The sequence below is a fragment of the Oncorhynchus kisutch genome, linkage group LG30 (assembly GCF_002021735.2).
Source record: "Oncorhynchus kisutch isolate 150728-3 linkage group LG30, Okis_V2, whole genome shotgun sequence".
In the NCBI taxonomy this organism is placed as follows: Eukaryota; Metazoa; Chordata; class Actinopteri; order Salmoniformes; family Salmonidae; genus Oncorhynchus; species Oncorhynchus kisutch.
The window spans coordinates 42,405,258-42,432,747 of record NC_034203.2 but is presented as its reverse complement, the minus strand read 5'-3'; the positions used below and the strand labels follow the sequence as shown (position 1 = coordinate 42,432,747).

Genomic DNA, 27,490 nt, shown 5'->3' with positions numbered 1-27,490 from the left:
TATTGAAGCGCAGCTCAGTAAATATTTATTGCATTTTCCTTTTCCAAATGGGCGGTAAATTAGAATGCATAAGATTCTGTATTTACGATAGAGTAGCTGCCTACGGCCCGATAAGGACATCGCTTCTCCCTTTGTTCTTCAGTCTTCCCGCTCTTTCACCCAACCCCCTTTTCTTTGTGTAACAAGCTGTCATATCTGTTCCCTCCGCAAGGGACGTTTTCCTTTATGACATTTGTAATCAAGGTATGATTCATTCTGCGTATATGTAATTGTGTGATTAGTTAGGTATTTAATAAATAATTAACCCAATTATGCCGATTCAACTTGTTAGCCAGGGTTCGTGAAGATTTTACAACTTTCAGATGAGACTGAAATTAAGGTGACGATTAATATTGACGTAAAATATTACTAGGACTTTAAGAGTTTATTCAGAAGATAACAGCTCTATAAACACTTTCGTGGTGCCACCTGACTTTCTAGTTAATTACATTTACATGATTAGCTCAATCAGGTAATATTAATTACAGAGAAAGGATTTTATAGAATAGCATGTCATCTCACTTAATCCGGGCATAGCCAAAGACACGACAATAGCATAACTACGTTAAACTGTTATAGCATGATAATAATGCGTTCTAAGAAGATATAGCAGAAACTGGCAAGTGTCTTCACTGACATTTTCAACCTCTCCCTGACCCCGAGTCTGTAATACCTACATGTTCCAAACAGACCACCATAGTCCATGTGCCCAAGAAAGCAACCTGCCTAAATGAAAGGCTGGTCATGGCTCACATCAACACCATCATGCCGGTAAACCCTAGACGCACTCCAATTCACATACCGCGCCAACAGATCCACAGATGACACAATCACACTCCACACTACCCTGTACCACCTGAACAAAAGGAACACCTACGTGAGAATGCTGTTCATTGACTACAGCTCAGCCCACAAAGCTCAGTACCCTGGGACTAACCTCCCTCTGCCAATGGATCCTGGACTTTCTGATGAGCCGCCCCTAGGTGGTGAGGGTCGGCAACAACTGTACCGGTACCCCCTGTATATAGCCTCCACATTGACTCTGTACCGGTATCCCCTGTATATAGCCTCCACATTGACCATTGACTCTGTACGGCTACCCCCCTGTATATAGTCTCGTTATTGTAATTTTCTTAATAATTTTAGATTTTTATTTAGTAAATATTTTCTTAACTTTCTTGAACTGCATTGTTAAGGTCTTGTAAGTAAGCGTTTCACGGTATGGTATACACCTGTTGTATTGAGCGCATGTAACGATTTGATTTGACATGAATGATGTTAATAGGTTAATGTTGTAGCATGATAAATATGTTAATGTTATAAAATTATATTCATACATCATTGCATGATATTAACGTTATATTAATATGTAGAGAATCTGAATGATCGGCTATGAAAAGCCAACTGACATTTACTCCTGAGGTGCTGACCTGTTGCACCCTCTACAACCACTGTGATTATTATTATCTGACCCTCCTGGTTATTTATGGACGTTTGAACATCTTGGCCATGTTCTGTTATCATCTCCACCCAGAAGAGGACTGGCCACCCCTCATAGCCTGGTTCCTCTCTAGGTTTCTTCCTAGGTTTTTGGCCTTTCTAGGGAGTTTTTCCTAGCCACCGTGCTTCTACACCTGCATTGCTTGCTGTTTGGGGTTTTAGGCTGGGTTTCTGTACAGCACTTTGTGATATCAGCTGATGTAAAAGGGCTTTATAAATACATTTGTTTGATTGATATTAATATGACATAAGCAGGAGAATGGTGAAATGTGAGAGAGATGGTTAACAAATACAATACATTTCAGTATAGTAAAACCATTCAAATTTAATATGCTTTTGAAAGCCCAAAATACACTTCATCATCCAACAATAAATATTGTAAGACTGAGGATACGGCGTCTTGCTGTCTACACCATAGAAAGTCATTATATTTCTATGACGTGGCCCCTATACTGGAGCTTCCTCTTAACTCATCGCCATAGAGAAGGGGGGGGGGACAAGTCAATAACAACCTAAAAATAAAGACAATTTACTCAAACTAGTTATTTCACTTGTCACAAGTAAGTGTGCATCCCATCTATGATTTTACATATTCAATTTGGATACGCAGTTAAGTTATATGTATAAACCCTGTAGTTTGAGATTTTTTAAAAATTGTTTTAAACTAACATCCTAGACCCAATTTCCTGTCTAACTATATGAAACATTATACAGTACAATAGCCCTCTTGGAAGATGTGAATATTGGTTCATGATTATAAAACAAGTCTGTAGGAGGAGATTTCACTTTAAAATGTGTAAACGTTGTCCACCAGATGCCCAATGTTACAATGTGTGATTTAAGAAATACCTTCTTTTTAATCTTGATTGCTTAAGACAACTACAAACATACTTGAAAATCTGTAGCCTGGTCCCAGATCATTGGTCGACAATGACAGTTATGAGTTGAGCTAGACAGCACAAACAGAACTGGGACCAGGCTTGATATCGTGTGCTTTTCTCGGGATACTGAAGAAAAAAAACATTGAATAAAAAAAAAACTTTGATCAAAAGTGAATTTCTCTTGACTTGTTAAACTGTACAAAAAAATAATTAAACATAGCATCCTGAAAAATAAAGGGAACATGAATTCACATAAAGCATGTTATTTACAAAACAAATATGCAAATCTCTCAAGTCAGTCAGTCCTAATTCGGGTTGACAGAATTAAGCTACGAACATTGATCGGCTTGAATAGTTGGTCAGGCTGTCCAGGTATACTGTAGGTGGCGTTAGGGCCAGGAGTTGCTCTTGGTCAAGTCACATGGTAAGGAAGAACTCCAGGTCCTGGAGAATCGGGATGTACCATTCTCTTTCCTAAGAAATATACACTTGCATAGTCCCTATCCTGGATCTAAAAGCGTAGGATTAGGGAAAAGCACTGGCTGGAAGAAGTCTCCTCCATTGTAAAAACACGTGAGAATGTCCAGAAGGGTTGAGAACCGGGACTAAGTCATAGTATTGGTGAAGGAAGAAGCAACGGGCTGTTTCTGGAATGAGAACAAACAGCGCATATACATGAAGACATACACTACCCATTGCACCAGAACTATTCCTTTTAACTATGACATCACAAAGCAAAAGGACAACAACAAAATGTGTTTAATAAAAATAATAACCTACATAGTGCTAGATAAAAATATTGGATTCATTTTTTTTCCCCATTCCCGTTAATAGCACAGTCTGAAGAAAGAACCGCAATTCATCATGAATCTCTTCGGGCTTCACCGGAAGTCACCCACATCCCTCCAATTGGACAGAGAAAACATCTCTAACATCTTGGGTTGTATATTTATTAATACCCAACATAGCAAAACATTCTGCAACGGCAAATGGAGGAGAAAAAAAAGTGATTCTTATTGAATAAATTCAGATTCAGTCCATGGTTTCTCCCATATGGTGTCTAATGAATACGACCCTGATAAACATAGTGGGCGGGGTGATAAGCCTACCCTCTCTCGGCCAGCCAATCATTGGAGCTGAAGATGGAGGATGGTAGTGTGTGAAGAAACTGTCTCTTTAGGACTTAAAATGAGGTGTCTGCCTCACGTAGATTTCTGCCTATAGTGAAGCGTCAAGTCCCCTCCACTTTTCCAGATAAAATGCTTGACAGTTCGCAGGTCCATGTTTGGGTCCAGGACCTGTGTGAGAACAGAGAAGACCGACCAAGGATGTGAATCAGGTGGATATGTATTTCAGTCATCGCTGTCATTATTACGCTGTAATATGACATGTGATACTAAACCAAAAAAAATTCCACATCGAAGCAACAAACTACATTGCCCAAACCACCATCAAAAGTGAAGCTGTCAAGTAGTGGACTTTTTCAAAAAAATACTTATGAATCACAACAGATACACACTCTCCCTTCAACAACTGAGGTCCATAATCTTTACAACAACAAAAAAAACTAAGATTGTTCCTCATTCCTCCCGAAACTACAGGAGAATGAGGAGTAGGGAGGGTTCCCACCTGGTCTTGACATATCAGTTCAATCTTCTCCTCAGCCATGAGGGCCATGTCCTCGTCCTTCTCTGTCTCTCCTGGCTTGTCATTGGCTGCCAAGGAGGAAGCAGTGTTCTGGGACTCAGTGTCCAGGTTAATGATCTTCTCATAGACGTGTTCCATCACCTTCCTCACCTGCAGCATGTCACTGGCAGACAGACGGTCCCTACAGAGAGAGAGAGAGAAACACACACACACACACACACACACACACACACACACACACACAGTGGAATAAAAGGATGTGTGTCAAGGGGAAGTAGGACCTTGATCTCCGACGGGTGCATTTATATGTAGAGGTCAAATCGTGTGTGTGTGTGGGGGTGTGTGTGTGTGTGTGTGTGTGTGTGTGTAGGATTTATTCAGGTAAGAACATCAAAGCTGAATATTATTAGAAGGGACTTGGAAGTGTGGAATGTAGTGATTTCTCATGAAGAAACGTGAAACGGAGAAAATCTCAGATCTAAATGTTACTTCTTCAGTGTCTTGGCTCCAGAAGACGAGTGGGGTTGGAGGTAGAACGGGATCTTGTTGAATTTCGGCATGTTCTTCTGAAGGACATAAAAAAAGGAGGGCAAAAATGTTTTTTTTTTTTTAAATGAAGTGAAGTCCGAGGCAAGAAGAGTAAAAGCAAAAAGGTACTTACGTCCACAGTGATGTCTATGACCCACTGTGGGACTGTCTCATTCAGTAACATAGACTCCGTCTCCCCACCCGAGTCCCTACACAACAGTCTGAAACAGGAGAATCAACATTAGAACAGTACAGGGAAATAAACAAACGTTGCAAACAGGACTGTGTGTGTCCAACTGGTGATGCAAGACAAGTAGTGATTCATTCTCAGATTCATGAATGATCGCATGCACGATATAACCTCGACAAAAAAAATGTTGTGCTCCCAAAATTCTCTATAATCCCTCAATCAAATGTATTTATATAATAATAGTGTTAGGTCATAGACAAACAACACTACCCAGGTTATACTTCACTCCCTTCCTCCAGGGGGCTGCAGCAACCTTGTCCAAATGCTGAGCCTGGTTGATAAGCACATCAGGTGATTGTCAGTCAGTGTCCCCGCTGGCAGAGCTGTGAGGCTGCTGGTTGGTTTGGTGGTCGCGAGGCTGCTGGTTGGTTTGGTGGTCGCGAGGCTGCTGGTTGGTTTGGTGGTCGCGAGGCTGCTGGTTGGTTTGGTGGTCGCGAGGCTGCTGGTTGGTTTGGTGGTCGCGAGGCTGCTGGTTGGTTTGGTGGTCGCTGGTTGGTTTGGTGGTCGCGAGGCTGCTGGTTGGTTTGGTGGTCGCTGGTTGGTTTGGTGGTCGCGAGGCTGCTGGTTGGTTTGGTGGTCGCTGGTTGGTTTGGTGGTCGCGAGGCTGCTGGTTGGTTTGGTGGTCGCTGGTTGGTTTGGTGGTCGCGAGGCTGCTGGTTGGTTTGGTGGTCGCTGGTTGGTTGGGTGGTCGCGAGGCTGCTGGTTGGTTGGGTGGTCGCTGGTTGGTTGGGTGGTCGCGAGGCTGCTGGTTGGTTGGGTGGTCGCGAGGCTGCTGGTTGGTTGGGTGGTCGCTGGTTGGTTGGGTGGTCGCGAGGCTGCTGGTTGGTTGGGTGGTCGCTGGTTGGTTTGGTGGTCGCGAGGCTGCTGGTTGGTTGGTTTGGTGGTCGCGAGGCTGCTGGTTGGTTGGTTTGGTGGTCGCGAGGCTGCTGGTTGGTTGGTTTGGTGGTCGCGAGGCTGCTGGTTGGTTTGGTGGTCGCTGGTTGGTTTGGTGGTCGCGAGGCTGCTGGTTGGTTTGGTGGTCGCTGGTTGGTTTGGTGGTCGCGAGGCTGCTGGTTGGTTTGGTGGTCGCTGGTTGGTTTGGTGGTCGCGAGGCTGCTGGTTGGTTTGGTGGTCGCTGGTTGGTTGGGTGGTCGCGAGGCTGTTGGTTGGGTGGTCGCTGGTTGGTTGGGTGGTCGCGAGGCTGCTGGTTGGTTGGGTGGTCGCGAGGCTGCTGGTTGGTTGGGTGGTCGCTGGTTGGTTGGGTGGTCGCGAGGCTGCTGGTTGGTTTGGTGGTCGCTGGTTGGTTTGGTGGTCGCGAGGCTGCTGGTTGGTTGGTTTGGTGGTCGCGAGGCTGCTGGTTGGTTTGGTGGTCGCGAGGCTGCTGGTTGGTTGGTTGGTTGGTTTGGTGGTCGCGAGGCTGCTGGTTGGTTGGTTGGTTGGTTTGGTGGTCGCGAGGCTGCTGGTTGGTTGGTTTGGTGGTCGCGAGGCTGCTGGTTGGTTGGTTTGGTGGTCGCGAGGCTGCTGGTTGGTTGGTTTGGTGGTCGCGAGGCTGCTGGTTGGTTGGTTTGGTGGTCGCGAGGCTGCTGGTTGGTTGGTTTGGTGGTCGCGAGGCTGCTGGTTGGTTGGTTTGGTGGTCGCGAGGCTGCTGGTTGGTTGGTTTGGTGGTCGCGAGGCTGCTGGTTGGTTGGTTTGGTGGTCGCGAGGCTGCTGGTTGGTTGGTTTGGTGGTCGCGAGGCTGCTGGTTGGTTGGTTGGTTTGGTGGTCGCGGTTGGTTGGTTGGTTTGGTGGTCGCGAGGCGGTTGGTTGGTTTGGTGGTCGCGAGGCTGCTGGTTGGTTGGTTTGGTGGTCGCGAGGCTGCTGGTTGGTTGGTTTGGTGGTCGCGAGGCTGCTGGTTGGTTGGTTTGGTGGTCGCGAGGCTGCTGGTTGGTTTGGTGGTCGCGAGGCTGCTGGTTGGTTTGGTGGTCGCGAGGCTGCTGGTTGGTTTGGTGGTCGCGAGGCTGCTGGTTGGTTTGGTGGTCGCGAGGCTGCTGGTTGGTTTGGTGGTCGCGAGGCTGCTGGTTGGTTTGGTGGTCGCGAGGCTGCTGGTTGGTTTGGTGGTCGCGAGGCTGCTGGTTGGTTTGGTGGTCATGAGGCTTTCCATTTGGAATCTTTAGTTTAGACTGTCTGTAGTTTTCCTTTCTGTATAGATCTGTTTCTGTGACCACATGATAATCCACTTGGGCTCACTGACCCAAAGGGGTCAAGACATGTAGCTAGGACCCCTAAACATAATGAGTCAGGTTACAGACCATGTAGCTAGGACAGGACCCCTAGACATAATGAGTCAGGTTACAGACCATGTAGCTAGGACCCCTAGATATAATGAGTCAGGTTACAGACCATGTAGCTAGGACCCCTAGACATAATGAGTCAGGTTACAGACCATGTAGCTAGGACAGGACCCCTAGACATAATGAGTCAGGTTACAGACCATGTAGCTAGGACCCCTAGATATAATGAGTCAGGTTACAGACCATGTAGCTAGGACCCCTAGACATAATGAGTCAGGTTACAGACAATGTAGCTAGGACCCCTAGACATAATGAGTCAGGTTACAGACCATGTACCTAGGACCCCTAGATATAATGAGTCAGGTTACAGACCATGTAGCTAGGACCCCTAGACATAATGAGTCAGGTTACAGACCATGTAGCTAGGACCCCTAAACATAATGAGTCAGGTTACAGACCATGTAGCTAGGACAGGACCCCTAGACATAATGAGTCAGGTTACAGACCATGTAGCTAGGACCCCTAGATATAATGAGTCAGGTTACAGACCATGTAGCTAGGACCCCTAGACATAATGAGTCAGGTTACAGACCATGTAGCTAGGACAGGACCCCTAGACATAATGAGTCAGGTTACAGACCATGTAGCTAGGACCCCTAGATATAATGAGTCAGGTTACAGACCATGTAGCTAGGACCCCTAGACATAATGAGTCAGGTTACAGACCATGTAGCTAGGACCCCTAGACATAATGAGTCAGGTTACAAACCATGTAGCTAGGACCCCTAGATATAATGAGTCAGGTTACAGACCATGTAGCTAGGACCCCTAGACATAATGAGTCAGGTTACAGACCATGTAGCTAGGACAGGACCCCTAGATATAATGAGTCAGGTTACAGACCGTGTAGCTAGGACCCCTAGACATAATGAGTCAGGTTACAGACCATGTAGCTACGACCCCTAGATATAATGAGTCAGGTTACAGACCATGTAGCTAGGACCCCTAGACATAATGAGTCAGGTTACAGACCATGTAGCTAGGACCCCTAGATATAATGAGTCAGGTTACAGACCATGTAGCTAGGACCCCTAGACATAATGAGTCAGGTTACAGACCATGTAGCTAGGACCCCTAGACATAATGAGTCAGGTTACAGACCATGTAGCTAGGACAGGACCCCTAGACATAATGAGTCAGGTTACAGACCATGTAGCTAGGCTAGGACCCCTAGATATAATGAGTCAGGTTACAGACCATGTAGCTAGGCTAGGACCCCTAGACATAATGAGTCAGGTTACAGACCATGTAGCTAGGACCCCTAGACATAATGAGTCAGGTTACAGACCATGTAGCTAGGACCCCTAGATATAATGAGTCAGGTTACAGACCATGTAGCTAGGACCCCTAGACATAATGAGTCAGGTTACAGACCATGTAGCTAGGACCCCTAGACATAATGAGTCAGGTTACAGACCATGTAGCTAGGACCCCTAGACATAATGAGTCAGGTTACAGACCATGTACCTAGGACCCCTAGATATAATGAGTCAGGTTACAGACCATGTAGCTAGGACCCCTAGACATAATGAGTCAGGTTACAGACCATGTAGCTAGGACCCCTAAACATAATGAGTCAGGTTACAGACCATGTAGCTAGGACAGGACCCCTAGACATAATGAGTCAGGTTACAGACCATGTAGCTAGGACCCCTAGATATAATGAGTCAGGTTACAGACCATGTAGCTAGGACCCCTAGACATAATGAGTCAGGTTACAGACCATGTAGCTAGGACAGGACCCCTAGACATAATGAGTCAGGTTACAGACCATGTAGCTAGGACCCCTAGATATAATGAGTCAGGTTACAGACCATGTAGCTAGGACCCCTAGACATAATGAGTCAGGTTACAGACAATGTAGCTAGGACCCCTAGACATAATGAGTCAGGTTACAGACCATGTACCTAGGACCCCTAGATATAATGAGTCAGGTTACAGACCATGTAGCTAGGACCCCTAGACATAATGAGTCAGGTTACAGACCATGTAGCTAGGACCCCTAAACATAATGAGTCAGGTTACAGACCATGTAGCTAGGACAGGACCCCTAGACATAATGAGTCAGGTTACAGACCATGTAGCTAGGACCCCTAGATATAATGAGTCAGGTTACAGACCATGTAGCTAGGACCCCTAGACATAATGAGTCAGGTTACAGACCATGTAGCTAGGACAGGACCCCTAGACATAATGAGTCAGGTTACAGACCATGTAGCTAGGACCCCTAGATATAATGAGTCAGGTTACAGACCATGTAGCTAGGACCCCTAGACATAATGAGTCAGGTTACAGACAATGTAGCTAGGACCCCTAGACATAATGAGTCAGGTTACAGACCATGTACCTAGGACCCCTAGATATAATGAGTCAGGTTACAGACCATGTAGCTAGGACCCCTAGACATAATGAGTCAGGTTACAGACCATGTAGCTAGGACCCCTAAACATAATGAGTCAGGTTACAGACCATGTAGCTAGGACAGGACCCCTAGACATAATGAGTCAGGTTACAGACCATGTAGCTAGGACCCCTAGATATAATGAGTCAGGTTACAGACCATGTAGCTAGGACCCCTAGACATAATGAGTCAGGTTACAGACCATGTAGCTAGGACAGGACCCCTAGACATAATGAGTCAGGTTACAGACCATGTAGCTAGGACCCCTAGATATAATGAGTCAGGTTACAGACCATGTAGCTAGGACCCCTAGACATAATGAGTCAGGTTACAGACAATGTAGCTAGGACCCCTAGACATAATGAGTCAGGTTACAGACCATGTAGCTTGGCCTAAGACCCCTAGACTTAGCGAGTCTAACAATATTAGCAGGCTAGCTATGGGTTTCGTAAAATTGAAATATGTACCGGAACAGAGTCCTCCCTCCTGCCTCTCCGAAGATGACTGGAGTGTGTGGAGGCACCTGGAAGTACCCATTCCCCTTCTGCACCCGCGTCTCCTGCTCCCCATTCACTGCTGCTGGGGTTTGGACAAGGTCAAAAGTCACTAGAATATTTTTTACTGCTCCTATACCATGATGAAATAGTGAGTCTATGGAAATTTTTTGCTGGGCCCTAACCCTGTGACATGGGATGTCTAACACTATAGCCGTCTACAGCCAATATCTCAGGCGAAAACTATTTTTGACAACAACAACAACAACAACAACAACAACAAGGCCCGTTTACCATGGTTGACCTCGTTCTCCTCCTCATCCATGGGGTTGATGTGCGTCCTGGGCCAGAACTCTAGCAGGGCCTGAAGTAGCAGTCCACCAAGGTTCACTATACACACACACACACAAACAAACATTGCAAAGCTAAAGGATAAAAAAAAAGAATGAAGAAGTTATATTAAAAATGAAAACCTAAAAAAAGAAATCGTACACTTTGGGTCCGATCCATCAGAGCTTGTGAAGCCAGCATCCTTAGCAGACACCCAGGCAGCGAAGCAGTCACTCTCATCCAGTGTGATGGTCAGCATCTATCAAGCAACACACAGGAGGGAGAGAGAGCAACAACATCAACCAATCTTATCTAGCTAGCTTCACCTTTTCAAAAAACACTGAATAAGTATAGTATTACTAAGTTATAAAACGAGAAACATACCCCTGTCTTGAGGTCGACAGAGAACCAGTTTGGGACGTAGACCTGCTTGAACCTCTTCTTGATCTCTTCATCAAACTCTACTTTCCCCAGGTCCTCTCCCTTACAGGCTTTCAGTACATCCCAGAATGCAACATTGTTGTTGGTGTCTTTGGTGACGATGTGCCTCTTGTCGTTCAGAATGTGACACTGAATTATACTGGCCCCTCCTACAACAGCAAATATGTACAGTACTTATCGTTTGACCACAGCAAGACTAGGTTTGGGCGGTATTAAGATTTTCATACCATTTCTGTACCATAACGGGATACACGATATTACCAAATGTGCAAGGGGCACTATTTTTTAAATGTGAAATACAGTGCCATTGGAAAGCACTCAGACCCCTTGACATTATCCATGGTTTGTTAGGTTTTTATTTTTCAGAGTAAATAACTCACGGACACTAGAGAAGCTAAACCACGTTTAATTCTTCACAAAGGGTCGTTACAGTTGTATTCAGAGAACAAAACATTACTCACCATCACAGGTATATATATATATATATATATATATATATATACACACACACACACACACACAGTGCCTTGCGAAAGTATTCGGCCCCCTTGAACTTTGCGACCTTTTGCCACATTTCAGGCTTCAAACATAAAGATATAAAACTGTATTTTTTTTGTGAAGAATCAACAACAAGTGGGACACAATCATGAAGTGGAACGACATTTATTGGATATTTCAAACTTTTTTAACGAATCAAAAACTGAAAAATTGGGCGTGCAAAATTATTCAGCCCCTTTACTTTCAGTGCAGCAAACTCTCTCCAGAAGTTCAGTGAGGATCTCTGAATGATCCAATGTTGACCTAAATGACTAATGATGATAAATACAATCCACCTGTGTGTAATCAAGTCTCCGTATAAATGCACCTGCACTGTGATAGTCTCAGAGGTCCGTTAAAAGCGCAGAGAGCATCATGAAGAACAAGGAACACACCAGGCAGGTCCGAGATACTGTTGTGAAGAAGTTTAAAGCCGGATTTGGATACAAAAAGATTTCCCAAGCTTTAAACATCCCAAGGAGCACTGTGCAAGCGATAATATTGAAATGGAAGGAGAATCAGACCACTGCAAATCTACCAAGACCTGGCCGTCCCTCTAAACTTTCAGCTCATACAAGGAGAAGACTGATCAGAGATGCAGCCAAGAGGCCCATGATCACTCTGGATGAACTGCAGAGATCTACAGCTGAGGTGGGAGACTCTGTCCATAGGACAACAATCAGTCGTATATTGCACAAATCTGGCCTTTATGGAAGAGTGGCAAGAAGAAAGCCATTTCTTAAAGATATCCATAAAAAGTGCCGTTTAAAGTTTGCCACAAGCCACCTGGGAGACACACCAAACATGTGGAAGAAGGTGCTCTGGTCAGATGAAACCAAAATTGAACTTTTTGGCAACAATGCAAAACGTTATGTTTGGCGTAAAAGCAACACAGCTCATCACCCTGAACACACCATCCCCACTGTCAAACATGGTGGTGGCAGCATCATGGTTTGGGCCTGCTTTTCTTCAGCAGGGACAGGGAAGATGGTTAAAATTGATGGGAAGATGGATGGAGCCAAATACAGGACCATTCTGGAAGAAAACCTGATGGAGTCTGCAAAAGACCTGAGACTGGGACAGAGATTTGTCTTCCAACAAGACAATGATCCAAAACATAAAGCAAAATCTACAATGGAATTCAAAAATAAACATATCCAGGTGTTAGAATGGCCAAGTCAAAGTCCAGACCTGAATCCAATCGAGAATCTGTGGAAAGAACTGAAAACTGCTGTTCACAAATGCTCTCCATCCAACCTCACTGAGCTCGAGCTGTTTTGCAAGGAGGAATGGGGAAAAATTTCAGTCTCTCGATGTGCAAAACTGATAGAGACATACCCCAAGCGACTTACAGCTGTAATCGCAGCAAAAGGTGGCGCTACAAAGTATTAACTTAAGGGGGCTGAATAATTTTGCACGCCAAATTTTTCAGTTTTTGATTTGTTAAAAAAGTTTGAAATATCCAATAAATGTCGTTCCACTTCATGATTGTGTCCCACTTGTTGTTGATTCTTCACAAAAAAATACAGTTTTATATCTTTATGTTTGAAGCCTGAAATGTGGCAAAAGGTCGCAAAGTTCAAGGGGGCCAAATACTTTCGCAAGGCACTGTACATCTCCACTTTGGACACTCCTCCTCTCCAATCCTTACATCTTATGGTTCCACAGGAACCTTATAACTCCCTTCAGGGGATCTGACCTCACCACCTGACCTCCTCCCCTCCTTCACCTAATCCACAGATGTCCATCTGCTTCCCCTATAGTAATCCTTTGATCTCCTCGTCCACGCAGCACATTCCACAGCCACTCTGTCTTTCTACAGATCTCACTCCTTTATATACTATGCATCTGATCTATAGCCCCCGTTAATATCTCAATGGTCAAAATGTAGAATCCAACAGGTTACAGCCTTATTCTAAAACAGATTAAATATTTTTCCCCCACTCATCAATCTACACACAATATCTCATAATGACAAAGCAAAAACAGGTTTGTAGAATTTTTTGCAAATGTAAAATATAAAAAAATAGATTTTACAATCACATTTACATAAGTATTCAGACCCTTTACTCAGTCCTTTGTTGAAGCACCTTTGGCAGCAATTTCAGCCTTGAGTCTTCTTGGGTATGACGCTACAAATGCAGGTGTGTTTGTCCCATTGTTCTCTGCAGATCCTCTCAAGTTCTGTTAGGTTGGATGGGGAGCTTCACTGCAAAGCTATTTTCAGGTTTCTCCAGAGACGTTCAGTCGGGTTCAATTCCGGGCTCTGGCTGGGCCACTCAAGGACGTTCAGAGACTTGTCCCGAAGCCACTACTTTGTTGTTTTGGCTGTGTGCTTAGGGTCGTTGTCCTGTTGGAAGGTGAACCTTCACCCCAGTCTGAGATCCTGAGTGCTCTGGAGCAGGTTTTCATCAAGGATATCTCTGTACTCTGACGAGTCTTCCAGTCCCTGCCACTGAAAAATATCCCCACAGCATGATGCCGCCACCGCCACCTCCTGATGTGCCGCTTGGACAAATAATTCAATCTTGGTTTCATTAAACCAGAGATTCTTATTTCTCATGGTCTGAGTGTCTTTAGGTGCCTTTTGGCAAACTCCAAGTGGGCCGTCATGTGATTTTTACTGAGCAGTGGCTTCCGTCTGGCCACTCTACCATAAAGGCCCAATTGGACGAGTGCTGCAGAAATGGGAGAACCTTCCAGAAGGACAATTACCTCCACAGAGGAACTCTGGAGGTCTGTCAGATGAACTAGAACCCGATGGTCACCTCCCTGACCAAGGTCATTCTCCCCTGATTGCTCAGTTTGGCTGTGCGGCCAGCTCTAGGAAGAGTCTTGGTGGCTCCAAACTTTTAAGAATGATGGAGGCCACTGTGTTCTTGGGGACCTTCAATGCTGCAGAAATGGTTTGGGTACCCTTCCCCAGATAGGATTGTGTCGAGGCACAGATGTGCCTGTCTCTGAGCTCTACGGATAATTCCTTTTACCTCATGGTTTTTGCTCTGACATTATCTGTCAACTGTGGGACCTTATAGACAGGTGTATGCCTTTACAAATCATGTCCAATCAATTGAATTTACCACAGGTGGACTCCAATTAAGTTGTAGAAACAAGGATAATCAATGGAAACAGGATGCACCAGAGTTCAATTTTAGTCTCATATGAAAGGGTCTGAATACTTATGTAAATATGGTATTTGTTTTTAATATATTTGCCAATTTTTTTTGCAAATAATAATTTTTGCTTTGTCATTATGGGGTATCGCGTGTAGATTAATGAGTAGATTGATGAGGGAAAAATTATAATTTAATCAATTTCAGAATAAGGCTTTGACGTCAATTATTTTTTGTAAAGGGTCAAGTGATATTTAAGCAATAAAGCCCGAGGTGTGATATATGGCCAATATACCACGGCTAAGAGCATTTTTTATGTACGACGCAAGTGCCTGAACACGACCCTTGGTGGTATATTGTCCATACATCAAATCCCCAAGGTGCCTTATTGCTATTATAAACTGGTTACCAACGTAATTACAGAAGTATAAATACAATGTTTTGTCATACAACTGAGCAAGAGGACAAGTACATTAAGAGTGTCTAGTTTGATATAAACAGACGCTTCACAAGTTCTCAACTGGCAGCTTCATTAAATTGTACCCGCAAAACACACGTCTCAATGTCAACAGTGAAGAGGCGACTCCGGGATGCTGGCCTTCTAGGCAGAGTTCCTCTGTTCAGTGTCTGTGTTATTTTGCCCATCTTCTTCTTTTTAATTGTCCAGTCTGAGATGTGGCTTTATGTTTGCAACTCTGCCTAGAAGGCCAGCATCCCGGAGTCGCCTCTTCGCTGTTGACGTTGAGACTGGTGTTTTGCAGGTACTATTTAATGAAGCTGCCATAAAGTGGTGATCCTAACTGACCTAAGACAGGATTTTTTTTTTTACTAGCATTAAATGTCAGGAATTGTGAAAAACTGAGTTTAAATGTACTTGGCTAAGGTGTATGTAGTAAACTTATATAGACACACACTTATTTTTTGGGGGTATTGAAAATCATACCGTCGGTATTTCGAAATACCCTGCTATATACTATAAACGATATATCGCCCAAGCCTAGTTCATGGTTAGAAACTCGGGTCACGTCTGCCTCTCCTCACAACCACTGCATTCAGTAAGAGATAGTTTAAAAAACAAACCAAAGAGGATCTATTTGAGTGAGGACAACAAACAGTTTGCACTAAGATTCATGTGAAAACTACATCCAGTTAGGTGGATCACTGCACACACACTAACGTACCTTTGATGACCTGTTCAGGCGCTGTACACAGCGGGGTCAGGGGGGCGATGATGTCATTGTCATAATCCCCAGACGCCCGGAAGTTGTGGATTCCCTTTAGACACTGCAACAAAAACAGTTTTTTTAGATAAACTTAATTGACCCCAACCCTGACACATAGAAAGCCCTAGAATGATCTCTGAGGGCATCGGAAGACATGGCATGCTTATTTGTTTACCCATTTGTTAACAGATGACTTGGTGGTAGAGACCCAGATAACAGGAGGAGGGTCAGCTGTCCTGTCCAGTTCCATCTGAGGAGGAGAGGGATAGCCCCCGTCAGACCCAGGTTAATACACACACACCCACCCAGTCACATCCCACTCCCTTAACCTCAGTACACCCCTCCCTCCCTCACCCTCAGTAGCTCAGCACACCCCTCCCTCCCTCCCTCTCAGTAGCTCAGCACCCCCCTTCCTCCCTCACCCTCAGTAGCTCAGCACCCCCCTCCCTCCCTCCCCCACCCTCAGTAGCTCAGCACCCCCCTCCCTCCCCCACCCTCAGTAGCTCAGCACCCCCCTCCCTCCCCCACCCTCAGTAGCTCAGCACCCCCCTCACTCCCCCACCCTCAGTAGCTCAGCACCCCCCAGTAGCTCAGCACCCCCCTCCCTCCCCCTCCCTCCCCCACCCTCAGTAGCTCAGCACCCCCCTCCCTCCCCCACCCTCAGTAGCTCAGCACCCCCCCCTCCCCTCCCTCACCCTCAGTAGCTCAGCACACCCCTCCCTCCCTCCCTCCCTCTCAGTAGCTCAGCACCCCCCTTCCTCCCTCACCAGCTCAGCACCCCCCCCCTCCCTCCCTCACCCTCAGTAGCTCAGCACCCCCCTCCATCCCTCACCCTCAGTAGCTCAGCACCCCCCTCCCTCCCCCACCCCCAGTAGCTCAGCACCCCCCTCCCTCCCCCACCCTCAGTAGCTCAGCACCCCCCTTCCTCCCTCCCTCCCTCACCCTCAGTAGCTCAGCACCCCCCCACCCCCACCCTCAGTAGCTCAGCACCCCCTTCCCCCCCCGTCAGTAGCTCAGCTGGTAGAGTGTGGTACTTGCAACACTAGGATACTGGGTTCAATTCCCAGGACCACCCGTATGTAGAGTATGTAGAAATGTACGCATTTAGCATTTGCTAAATGGCAGATATAATGAACCACAACCAGTCCCATGCCCTTACCTTCAGTACAGGGGCCTTCTCCTCACAGATGAGTACTCTGATATCAGGGTTCCTCAGGTCGGTGCAGAAGATTTTCTTGTCTCTGCCTCCAGAGTAGATGTGTGTGAAGGCTTCGTTCACCTGCAGGGCCCACACTCCCTCGTCGTGGACCCGATACGTAGCGATACACCTCTGCTGCCCCAGAGACCACAACCTGATGGTTCCATCTGAGCTGCCTGACAGACACTGGGAACCACAGAGAGAGGAGAGTTAGACTGATGGACAACCAAACAGAAAAGGTTCATGTAATAGACGGTCAGATGCAATGTAGGAAAAATGCTGAGACGGAGAAGGAAAATACTCATTATTTTAGGACCAAGTTCTGGAAGTTCTGGTAGAACCTCTCAGTTCATTTTCTTTATAACCATTTTCTGAAAATGTATTATCTAGTATTATCTATTATTTAGCCGAATCAAGATATACCTTACCTGTGTGCCGTCCCGGTTCAGCAACAGTGACTTGACGTTGTCGGAGTGGCCTTTCAGCTTCATCAGCTTAGCACATGTTCTAGGGTCCCATACTCTCAGGACCTGATGAAACGTCAACAGATTGAAGAGACAACAACCTTTAAAACCCAACAACGGTCTACAAATATGCAGTAGAACTTGTGCTTTGGTAAATAAAGGTGACCTTTCAAAAGGCAGCCAAACAACTGCCATCAAAAAACTGTAGACATAAAATTAAATTGTATTAATTTAAATTAAAAACATGAACTTTGACCTGGCAACAAAACCAAAAAAGGTGACTAAAAATGTTGCCCTCTAACCTTTTCAGTGGAGCCAGATACGATGACTGTCCCCATCTGGTTCATAGCCAAGCTGTAGATGGAGTCTTTGTTCCCACTGAGGGACGACGCTGTCACACACACGCACAACGGTTAAGATTCCAACGGTCGGCGCACAGGTTTGTGTTAGGTTATTTTAAGGGCACGTACTGCATCGGAAAACAATAGGCTTTGCGGTATGAAAGATTAATTTCTGCCTCAACAAATACCTGTTCTCCAGACACAAATTAAGTCTAGTCCTGGACCGAAAACGTCTTTCAATGGCGAATCTTCATTGAGAATGCTATTTAGACCTGGACTAGGCTTCATCTGTGTCTACGAAACCGGCCTGTGGAGATGTTTTTAAACTCAATGGGACTCAACTTGTAAATATTGTAGAAATCAATAAAATGACATTTACTGGTGACAGTGTTGTTGGAGGCAGTCAGTGCTGTTAGTGTGTTGACGTCCCACAGGAAGATCTGTCTGTCTAACCCTGCTGACGCCACCAGCTCCTTGTCTTTAGCATATGCCAATGCCTTCACATAGTCCTGCCAGGGGAAATACAACATCACTTTGTGGCCTTCACATAGTCCTGCCAGGGGGGAATACAACATCACTTTGTGGCCTTCACATAGTCCTGCCAGGGGGAAATACAACATCACTTTGTGGCCTTCACATAGTCCTGCCAGGGGAAATACAACATCACTTTGTTGCCTTCACATAGTCCTGCCAGGGGGAAATACAAACTCAACATCACTTTGTGGCCTTCACATAGTCCTGCCAGGGGGGAATACAACATCACTTTGTGGCCTTCACATAGTGATGTTGTATTCCCCCCTGGCAGGACTATGTGAAGGCCACAAAGTGATGTTGTATTCCCCCCTGGCAGGACTATGTGAAGACCACAAAGTGATGTTGTATTCCCCCCTGGCAGGACTTTGTGGTCTTCACATAGTCCTGCCAGGGGGGAATACAACATCACTTTGTGGTCTTCACATAGTCCTGCCAGGGGGGAATACAACATCACTTTGTGGCCTTCACATAGTCCTGCCAGGGGGAAATACAACATCACTTTGTGGTCTTCACATAGTCCTGCCAGGGGAAATACAACATCACTTTTTCCTTCTTCTTTCAAATAGGAAATCTCTATTATACTGTTTAAAAATATGCACAATTCCACAGCAGAACAGTATTCTGTAAATAGACATCATATTTCTGAACCACCAAAGCCCAAATACCGAGTGAAAAAAAAGAAGCACCTTGTGAGTCCGTAACGTTGACATGCAGAATCCTTTCTGTGCGTTCCACACTTTCACTGTCGTGTCTGATGAAGCAGATATCACTGGAAAGAAAGAATTTTAAAAAGTTAATTATAAAAACAGAATGTTTCTAATACATTAGGCTACTGATGTTGCTACAAGCGATGTTCAATAGGGTTAGAGGCTTTGGGGGTTTTCCTATTTCTATTTTAAGGTTGGACGTCAGCACGTGGGGCGCACCGATTGGTTCCACCTCGTTAGTCCGTATGTGTTACACCTGTGCTGGCACAGGTGATATTTAAGAGTGGCTGGCCTATGCTCCGGTGCTCTTGAGAGATGTGAATTACTTAAAAATCATACATTGTGATTTTCTGGATTTTTGTTTTAGATTCCATCTCTCACAGTTGAAGTGTACCTACAGACCTCCACATGCTTTGTAAGTAGGAAAACCTGCAAAATCGGCAGTGTATCAAATACTTGTTCTCCCCACTGTATTACCTCAACTAACCTGTGCCCCTCCACACTGACTCGGTACCGGTGCCCCCTGTATATAGCCTCCACACTGACTCTGTACCGGTGCCCCCTGTATATAGCCTCCACATTGACTCTGTACCGGTACCCCCTGTATATAGCCTCCACATTGACTCTGTACCGGTACCCCCCTGTATATAGCCTCCACATTGACTCTGTACCGGTACCCCCTGTATATAGCCTCCACATTGACTCTGTACCGGTGCCCCCTGTATATAGCCTCCACATTGACTCTGTACCGGTACCCCCTGTATATAGCATCCACATTGACTCTGTACCGGTGCACCCTGTATATAGCCTCCACATTGACTCTGTACCGGTACCCCCTGTATATAGCCTCCACATTGTACCGTAACACCCTGTATATAGCCTCCACATTGACTCTGTACCGGTGCCCCCTGCATATAGCCTCCACATTGACTCTGTACCGGTACCCCCTGCATATAGCCTCCACATTGACTCTGTACCGGTACCCCCTGCATATAGCCTCCACATTGACTCTGTACCGGTGCCCCCTGCATATAGCCTCCACATTGACTCTGTACCGGTACCCCCTGCATATAGCCTCCACATTGACTCTGTACCGGTACCCCCTGTATATAGCCTCCACATTGACTCTGTACCGGTAACCCCTGTATATAGCCTCCACATTGACTCTGTACCAGTACCCCCTGTATTTAGCCTCCACATTGACTCTGTACCAGTACCCCCTATATATAGCCTCCACATTGACTCTGTACCGGTACCCCCTGTATATAGCCTCCACATTGACTCTGTACCGGTACCCCCTGTATATAGCCTCCACATTGACTCTTTACCGGTACCCCACTGTATATAGCCTCCACATTGACTCTGTACCGGTACCCCCTGTATATAGCCTCCACATTGACTCTGTACCGGTACCCCCTGTATATAGCCTCCACATTGACTCTGTACCAGTACCCCCTATATATAGCCTCCACATTGACTCTGTACCAGTACCCCCTATATATAACCTCCACATTGACTCTGTACCGGTACCCCCCTGTATATAGCCTCCACATTGACTCTGTACCAGTACCCCCTGCATATAGCCTCCACATTGACTCTGTACCGGTACCCCCTGCATATAGCCTCCACATTGACTCTGTACCGGTACCCCCTGTATATAGCCTCCACATTGACTCTGTACCGGTAACCCCTGTATATAGCCTCCACATTGACTCTGTACCAGTACCCCCTGTATTTAGCCTCCACATTGACTCTGTACCAGTACCCCCTATATATAGCCTCCACATTGACTCTGTACCGGTACCCCCCTGTATATAGCCTCCACATTGACTCTGTACCAGTACCCCCTGTATTTAGCCTCCACATTGACTCTGTACCAGTACCCCCTGTATATAGCCTCCACATTGACTCTGTACCAGTACCCCCTGTATATAGCCTCCACATTGACTCTGTACCAGTACCCCCTGTATATAGCCTCCACATTGACTCTGTACCGGTACCCCCTGTATATAGCCTCCACATTGACTCTGTACCGGTACCCCCTGTATATAGCCTCCACATTGACTCTGTACCGGTACCCCCTGTATATAGCCTCCACATTGACTCTGTACCAGTACCCCCTATATATAGCCTCCACATTGACTCTGTACCAGTACCCCCTATATATAACCTCCACATTGACTCTGTACCGGTACCCCCCTGTATATAGCCTCCACATTGACTCTGTACCAGTACCCCCTGTATTTAGCCTCCACATTGACTCTGTACCAGTACCCCCTGTATATAGCCTCCACATTGACTCTGTACCAGTACCCCCTGTATATAGCCTCCACATTGACTCTGTACCGGTACCCCCTGTATATAGCCTCCACATTGACTCTGTACCGGTACCCCCTGTATATAGCCTCCACATTGACTCTGTACCGGTGCCCCCTGTATATAGCCTCCACATTGACTCTGTACCGGTACCCCCCTGTATATAGCCTCCACATTGACTCTGTACCAGTACCCCCTATATATAGCCTCCACATTGACTCTGTACCAGTACCCCCTATATATAACCTCCACATTGACTCTGTACCGGTACCCCCCTGTATATAGCCTCCACATTGACTCTGTACCAGTACCCCCTGTATTTAGCCTCCACATTGACTCTGTACCAGTACCCCCTGTATATAGCCTCCACATTGACTCTGTACCAGTACCCCCTGTATATAGCCTCCACATTGACTCTGTACCGGTACCCCCTGTATATAGCCTCCACATTGACTCTGTACCGGTACCCCCTGTATATAGCCTCCACATTGACTCTGTACCGGTGCCCCCTGTATATAGCCTCCACATTGACTCTGTACCGGTACCCCCTGTATATAGCCTCCACATTGACTCTGTACCGGTACCCCCCTGTATATAGCCTCCACATTGACTCTGTACCGGTACCCCCTGTATTTAGCCTCCACATTGACTCTGTACCAGTACCCCCTGTATATAGCCTCCACATTGACTCTGTACCAGTACCCCCTGTATATAGCCTCCACATTGACTCTGTACCGGTACCCCCTGTATATAGCCTCCACATTGACTCTGTACCGGTACCCCCTGTATATAGCCTCCACATTGACTCTGTACCAGTACCCCCTGTATATAGCCTCCACATTGACTCTGTACCGGTACCCCCTGTATATAGCCTCCACATTGACTCTGTACCAGTACCCCCTGTATATAGCCTCCACATTGACTCTGTACCGGTACCCCTGTATATAGCCTCCACATTGACTCTGTACCGGTACCCCCTGCATATAGCCTCCACATTGACTCTGTACCGGTACCCCCTGTATATAGCCTCCACATTGACTCTGTACCGGTAACCCCTGTATATAGCCTCCACATTGACTCTGTACCAGTACCCCCTGTATTTAGCCTCCACATTGACTCTGTACCAGTACCCCCTATATATAGCCTCCACATTGACTCTGTACCGGTACCCCCCTGTATATAGCCTCCACATTGACTCTGTACCGGTACCCCCTGTATTTAGCCTCCACATTGACTCTGTACCAGTACCCCCTGTATATAGCCTCCACATTGACTCTGTACCAGTACCCCCTGTATATAGCCTCCACATTGACTCTGTACCGGTACCCCCTGTATATAGCCTCCACATTGACTCTGTACCGGTACCCCCTGTATATAGCCTCCACATTGACTCTGTACCGGTACCCCCTGTATATAGCCTCCACATTGACTCTGTACCAGTACCCCCTATATATAGCCTCCACATTGACTCTGTACCAGTACCCCCTATATATAACCTCCACATTGACTCTGTACCGGTACCCCCCTGTATATAGCCTCCACATTGACTCTGTACCAGTACCCCCTGTATTTAGCCTCCACATTGACTCTGTACCAGTACCCCCTGTATATAGCCTCCACATTGACTCTGTACCAGTACCCCCTGTATATAGCCTCCACATTGACTCTGTACCGGTACCCCCTGTATATAGCCTCCACATTGACTCTGTACCGGTACCCCCTGTATATAGCCTCCACATTGACTCTGTACCGGTGCCCCCTGTATATAGCCTCCACATTGACTCTGTACCGGTACCCCCTGTATATAGCCTCCACATTGACTCTGTACCAGTACCCCCTATATATAGCCTCCACATTGACTCTGTACCAGTACCCCCTATATATAACCTCCACATTGACTCTGTACCGGTACCCCCCTGTATATAGCCTCCACATTGACTCTGTACCAGTACCCCCTGTATTTAGCCTCCACATTGACTCTGTACCAGTACCCCCTGTATATAGCCTCCACATTGACTCTGTACCAGTACCCCCTGTATATAGCCTCCACATTGACTCTGTACCGGTACCCCCTGTATATAGCCTCCACATTGACTCTGTACCGGTACCCCCTGTATATAGCCTCCACATTGACTCTGTACCGGTGCCCCCTGTATATAGCCTCCACATTGACTCTGTACCGGTACCCCCTGTATATAGCCTCCACATTGACTCTGTACCGGTACCCCCCTGTATATAGCCTCCACATTGACTCTGTACCAGTACCCCCTGTATTTAGCCTCCACATTGACTCTGTACCAGTACCCCCTGTATATAGCCTCCACATTGACTCTGTACCGGTACCCCCTGTATATAGCCTCCACATTGACTCTGTACCGGTACCCCCTGTATATAGCCTCCACATTGACTCTGTACCGGTGCCCCCTGTATATAGCCTCCACATTGACTCTGTACCGGTACCCCCTGTATATAGCCTCCACATTGACTCTGTACCAGTACCCCCTATATATAGCCTCCACATTGACTCTGTACCAGTACCCCCTATATATAACCTCCACATTGACTCTGTACCGGTACCCCCCTGTATATAGCCTCCACATTGACTCTGTACCAGTACCCCCTGTATTTAGCCTCCACATTGACTCTGTACCAGTACCCCCTGTATATAGCCTCCACATTGACTCTGTACCGGTACCCCCTGTATATAGCCTCCACATTGACTCTGTACCGGTACCCCCTGTATATAGCCTCCACATTGACTCTGTACCGGTACCCCCTGTATATAGCCTCCACATTGACTCTGTACCGGTGCCCCCTGTATATAGCCTCCACATTGACTCTGTACCGGTACCCCCTGTATATAGCCTCCACATTGACTCTGTACCGGTACCCCCCTGTATATAGCCTCCACATTGACTCTGTACCAGTACCCCCTGTATTTAGCCTCCACATTGACTCTGTACCAGTACCCCCTGTATATAGCCTCCACATTGACTCTGTACCAGTACCCCCTGTATATAGCCTCCACATTGACTCTGTACCGGTACCCCCTGTATATAGCCTCCACATTGACTCTGTACCGGTACCCCCTGTATATAGCCTCCACATTGTACCAGTACCCCCTGTATATAGCCTCCACATTGACTCTGTACCGGTACCCCCTGTATATAGCCTCCACATTGACTCTGTACCAGTACCCCCTGTATATAGCCTCCACATTGACTCTGTACCGGTGCCCCCTGTATATAGCCTCCACATTGACTCTGTACCAGTACCCCCTGTATATAGCCTCCACATTGACTCTGTACCGGTACCCCCTGTATATAGCCTCCACATTGACTCTGTACCAGTACCCCCTGTATATAGCCTCCACATTGACTCTGTCCCGGTACCCCCTGTATATAGTCTCCACATTGACTCTGTACCGGTACACCCTGTATATAGCCTCCACATTGACTCTGTACCGGTACCCCCTGTATATAGCCTCCACATTGACTCTGTACCAGTACCCCCTGTATATAGCCTCCACATTGACTCTGTACCGGTACCCCCTGTATATAGCCTCCACATTGACTCTGTACCAGTACCCCCTGTATATAGCCTCCACATTGACTCTGTACCGGTGCCCCCTGTATATAGCCTCCACATTGACTCTGTACCAGTACCCCCTGTATATAGCCTCCACATTGACTCTGTACCGGTACCCCCTGTATATAGCCTCCACATTGACTCTGTACCAGTACCCCCTGTATATAGCCTCCACATTGACTCTGTCCCGGTACCCCCTGTATATAGTCTCCACATTGACTCTGTACCGGTACACCCTGTATATAGCCTCCACATTGACTCTGTACCGGTACCCCCTGTATATAGCCTCCACATTGACTCTGTACAGGTACCCCCTGTATATAGCCTCCACATTGACTCTGTACCGGTACCCCCTGTATATAGCCTCCACATTGACTCTGTACAGGTACCCCCTGTATATAGCCTCCACATTGACTCTGTACAGGTACCCCCTGTATATAGCCTCCACATTGACTCTGTACCGGTACCCCCTGTATACAGCCTCCACATTGACTCTGTACCAGTACCCCCTGTATATAGCCTCCACATTGACTCTGTACAGGTACCCCCTGTATATAGCCTCCACATTGACTCTGTACAGGTACCCCCTGTATATAGCCTCCACATTGACTCTGTACCGGTACCCCCTGTATATAGCCTCCACATTGACTCTGTACAGGTACCCCCTGTATATAGCCTCCACATTGACTCTGTACCGGTACTCCCTGTATATAGCCTCCACATTGACTCTGTACAGGTACCCCCTGTATATAGCCTCCACATTGACTCTGTACTGGTACCCCCTGTATATAGCCTCCACATTGACTCTGTACAGGTACCCCCTGTATACAGCCTCGTTATTGTTATTCTTACTTTTTTACTTTAGTCTACTTGCTAAATATTTTCTAAGTAAGCCTTTCACGGTAAAGTCTACACTTGTTGTATTCGGTGCATGTGACAAAAAAAGTTTGATTTGATGCGTCTCTGTTTGGCACTCAGCTTTAAGGAGATAGATAGGGGGTAAGGCCCTGCGAACAACTAGCGTCCTGTTCAAGGGATGTACTGTTACATTAAGCTGCTTCACGCTACAGAAACAGGAGATGGGCTCCTGCTCCTATGAGCCTTTCTGGTTCACTCTACAGAAACAGGAGATGGGCTCCTGCTCCTATGAGCTGTTCCGGCTCGCTCATGCAAGGCTACCCACTTACTTAGAACCCCACCTGTTTTGGTTGTTAGTCTGTTAGTTCCCCCTTCTGTTTGAGTGCCAATTTTTGGTTTCTTGCCGGGAAACATAAGAATACTCACATGTCTTTCCATTGCAACAGAGGACGATGTCATTGACCCAGTCTGTATGGTGCTCCATGGAAGCGATGTAAGGGTCCTGCTATGGTAAAATAACATTCACTTAACATAAGTGGTGATGGGTGGGGGGGTTCCCAAACACAGATTAAGCCTAATCGTGGTCTTAAAACACATTCAATTGAGATGATACAGGAAACCAGCTCGCAAAGGGTTAGGGTAGGGCTATGCTAATATTAAGATTTATCAAAGGGTGACTGGGACGCAATACCTTGTGCTGGTTGACACTCCATATCCTGATGATAGAGTCTCTTCCAGCCGTGAAGAGCCGGTTCAGTGCAGGGTCCAGCTGAAGAGCATTCACCCCATTGCGATTGTGCTTCTCCACCTCGTCTCTTATCACATAAGATACCTGCAAATAAAGATAGAGGGGGATGGTCAATAATAGCCTGAACACACCCCTTCTATAGCATTGACGTATGCGTGACTAAAGCTTTGGCCAAATGTTTTTGTAATTTTGTAATTTCACCTTTATTTAACCAGGTAGGCTAGTTGAGAACAAGTTTCTCATTTACAACTGCGACCTGGCCAAGATAAAGCAAAACAGTGCGACACAAACAACAGCACAGAGATACACATGGAATTAACAAACACAGTCTATAACACAATAGAACCATATATATACAGTATGTGTATAAGTTGGCTGAGGCTCCATGACTACATTACATTCACTTATGCATTACATGAACATATCTATCTAGTTCACCGCATCATTTGCTAGCTAGCAAGCTACAGGTTAAGGTTTCAAGATCCTAGCTAACGTTAGCTAGCTGACACAGCTTCTTAAAAAAAAAAAAACTTTATTTAACTAGGCAAGTCAGTTAAAAAACACATTTGTATTTACAAGTGGCCTTAGACCACTGCGCCACTTGAGTCAGCTAACATGTTAGAATAGCAATTCTCAAATAAATGACAATTTACACATACCCTAAGAAATGCAACAATGGTTAAATAAAATTGTCGCACAACTCAGGTTCATTTGAAGTTACTTTGTTCCGAGCAAATCATTCTTCAAATCGTGTATTTATCATGCTAGCTTACTAGCATGTACGTCAGCTAGCTTGAGCTGAGTTAACAGTAACGAGATGAGCATTCTTGGATTGCAATTTGCATCTTCTTTCCAAGATTAGTGGTGCACATTGTCACACTATTTGGAATAGTGTGCATTTTCATGTATACAGAGTTGTATTACAGAAATATCAATTGACCTGTACTTTCCTTCGCCCAGCGGCATTCTGTCTGTGGTGGGCCGCCATCTTACATGTTGACAGTCAAAACCTCATACGTCACATCCGAGAAGAAACACAGATA

At 46.1% G+C, this 27,490-nt stretch overlaps 1 protein-coding gene across 6 annotated transcripts; it reads right to left on the bottom strand.

Moving 5' to 3' along the window:
* Nucleotides 1–1,844: 1,844 nt before the first annotated feature.
* LOC109881245 (WD repeat-containing protein 48) lies at nt 1,845–27,490 on the bottom strand. Of its 6 annotated transcripts, none has more exons than XM_020473398.2 (18): nt 27,388–27,490; nt 26,391–26,531; nt 26,126–26,204; nt 18,917–18,999; nt 18,076–18,205; nt 17,658–17,746; nt 17,320–17,421; nt 16,853–17,077; nt 15,869–15,943; nt 15,652–15,754; nt 10,764–10,969; nt 10,542–10,638; nt 10,344–10,439; nt 10,023–10,134; nt 4,729–4,816; nt 4,557–4,633; nt 4,050–4,248; nt 1,845–3,718 (listed from the first exon to the last, which is right to left on the bottom strand). In XM_020473398.2, exons 1-18 carry the CDS (start codon nt 27,433–27,435, stop codon nt 3,623–3,625), a joined length of 2,046 nt encoding a protein of 681 aa, XP_020328987.1. In that variant the 5' UTR covers nt 27,436–27,490; the 3' UTR covers nt 1,845–3,622. The 6 variants fall into 6 exon arrangements, with proteins under 6 accessions (XP_020328987.1, XP_020328988.1, XP_020328989.1 ...); XM_020473399.2 differs by having other exon boundaries at nt 10,023–10,131; XM_020473400.2 differs by having other exon boundaries at nt 26,126–26,201.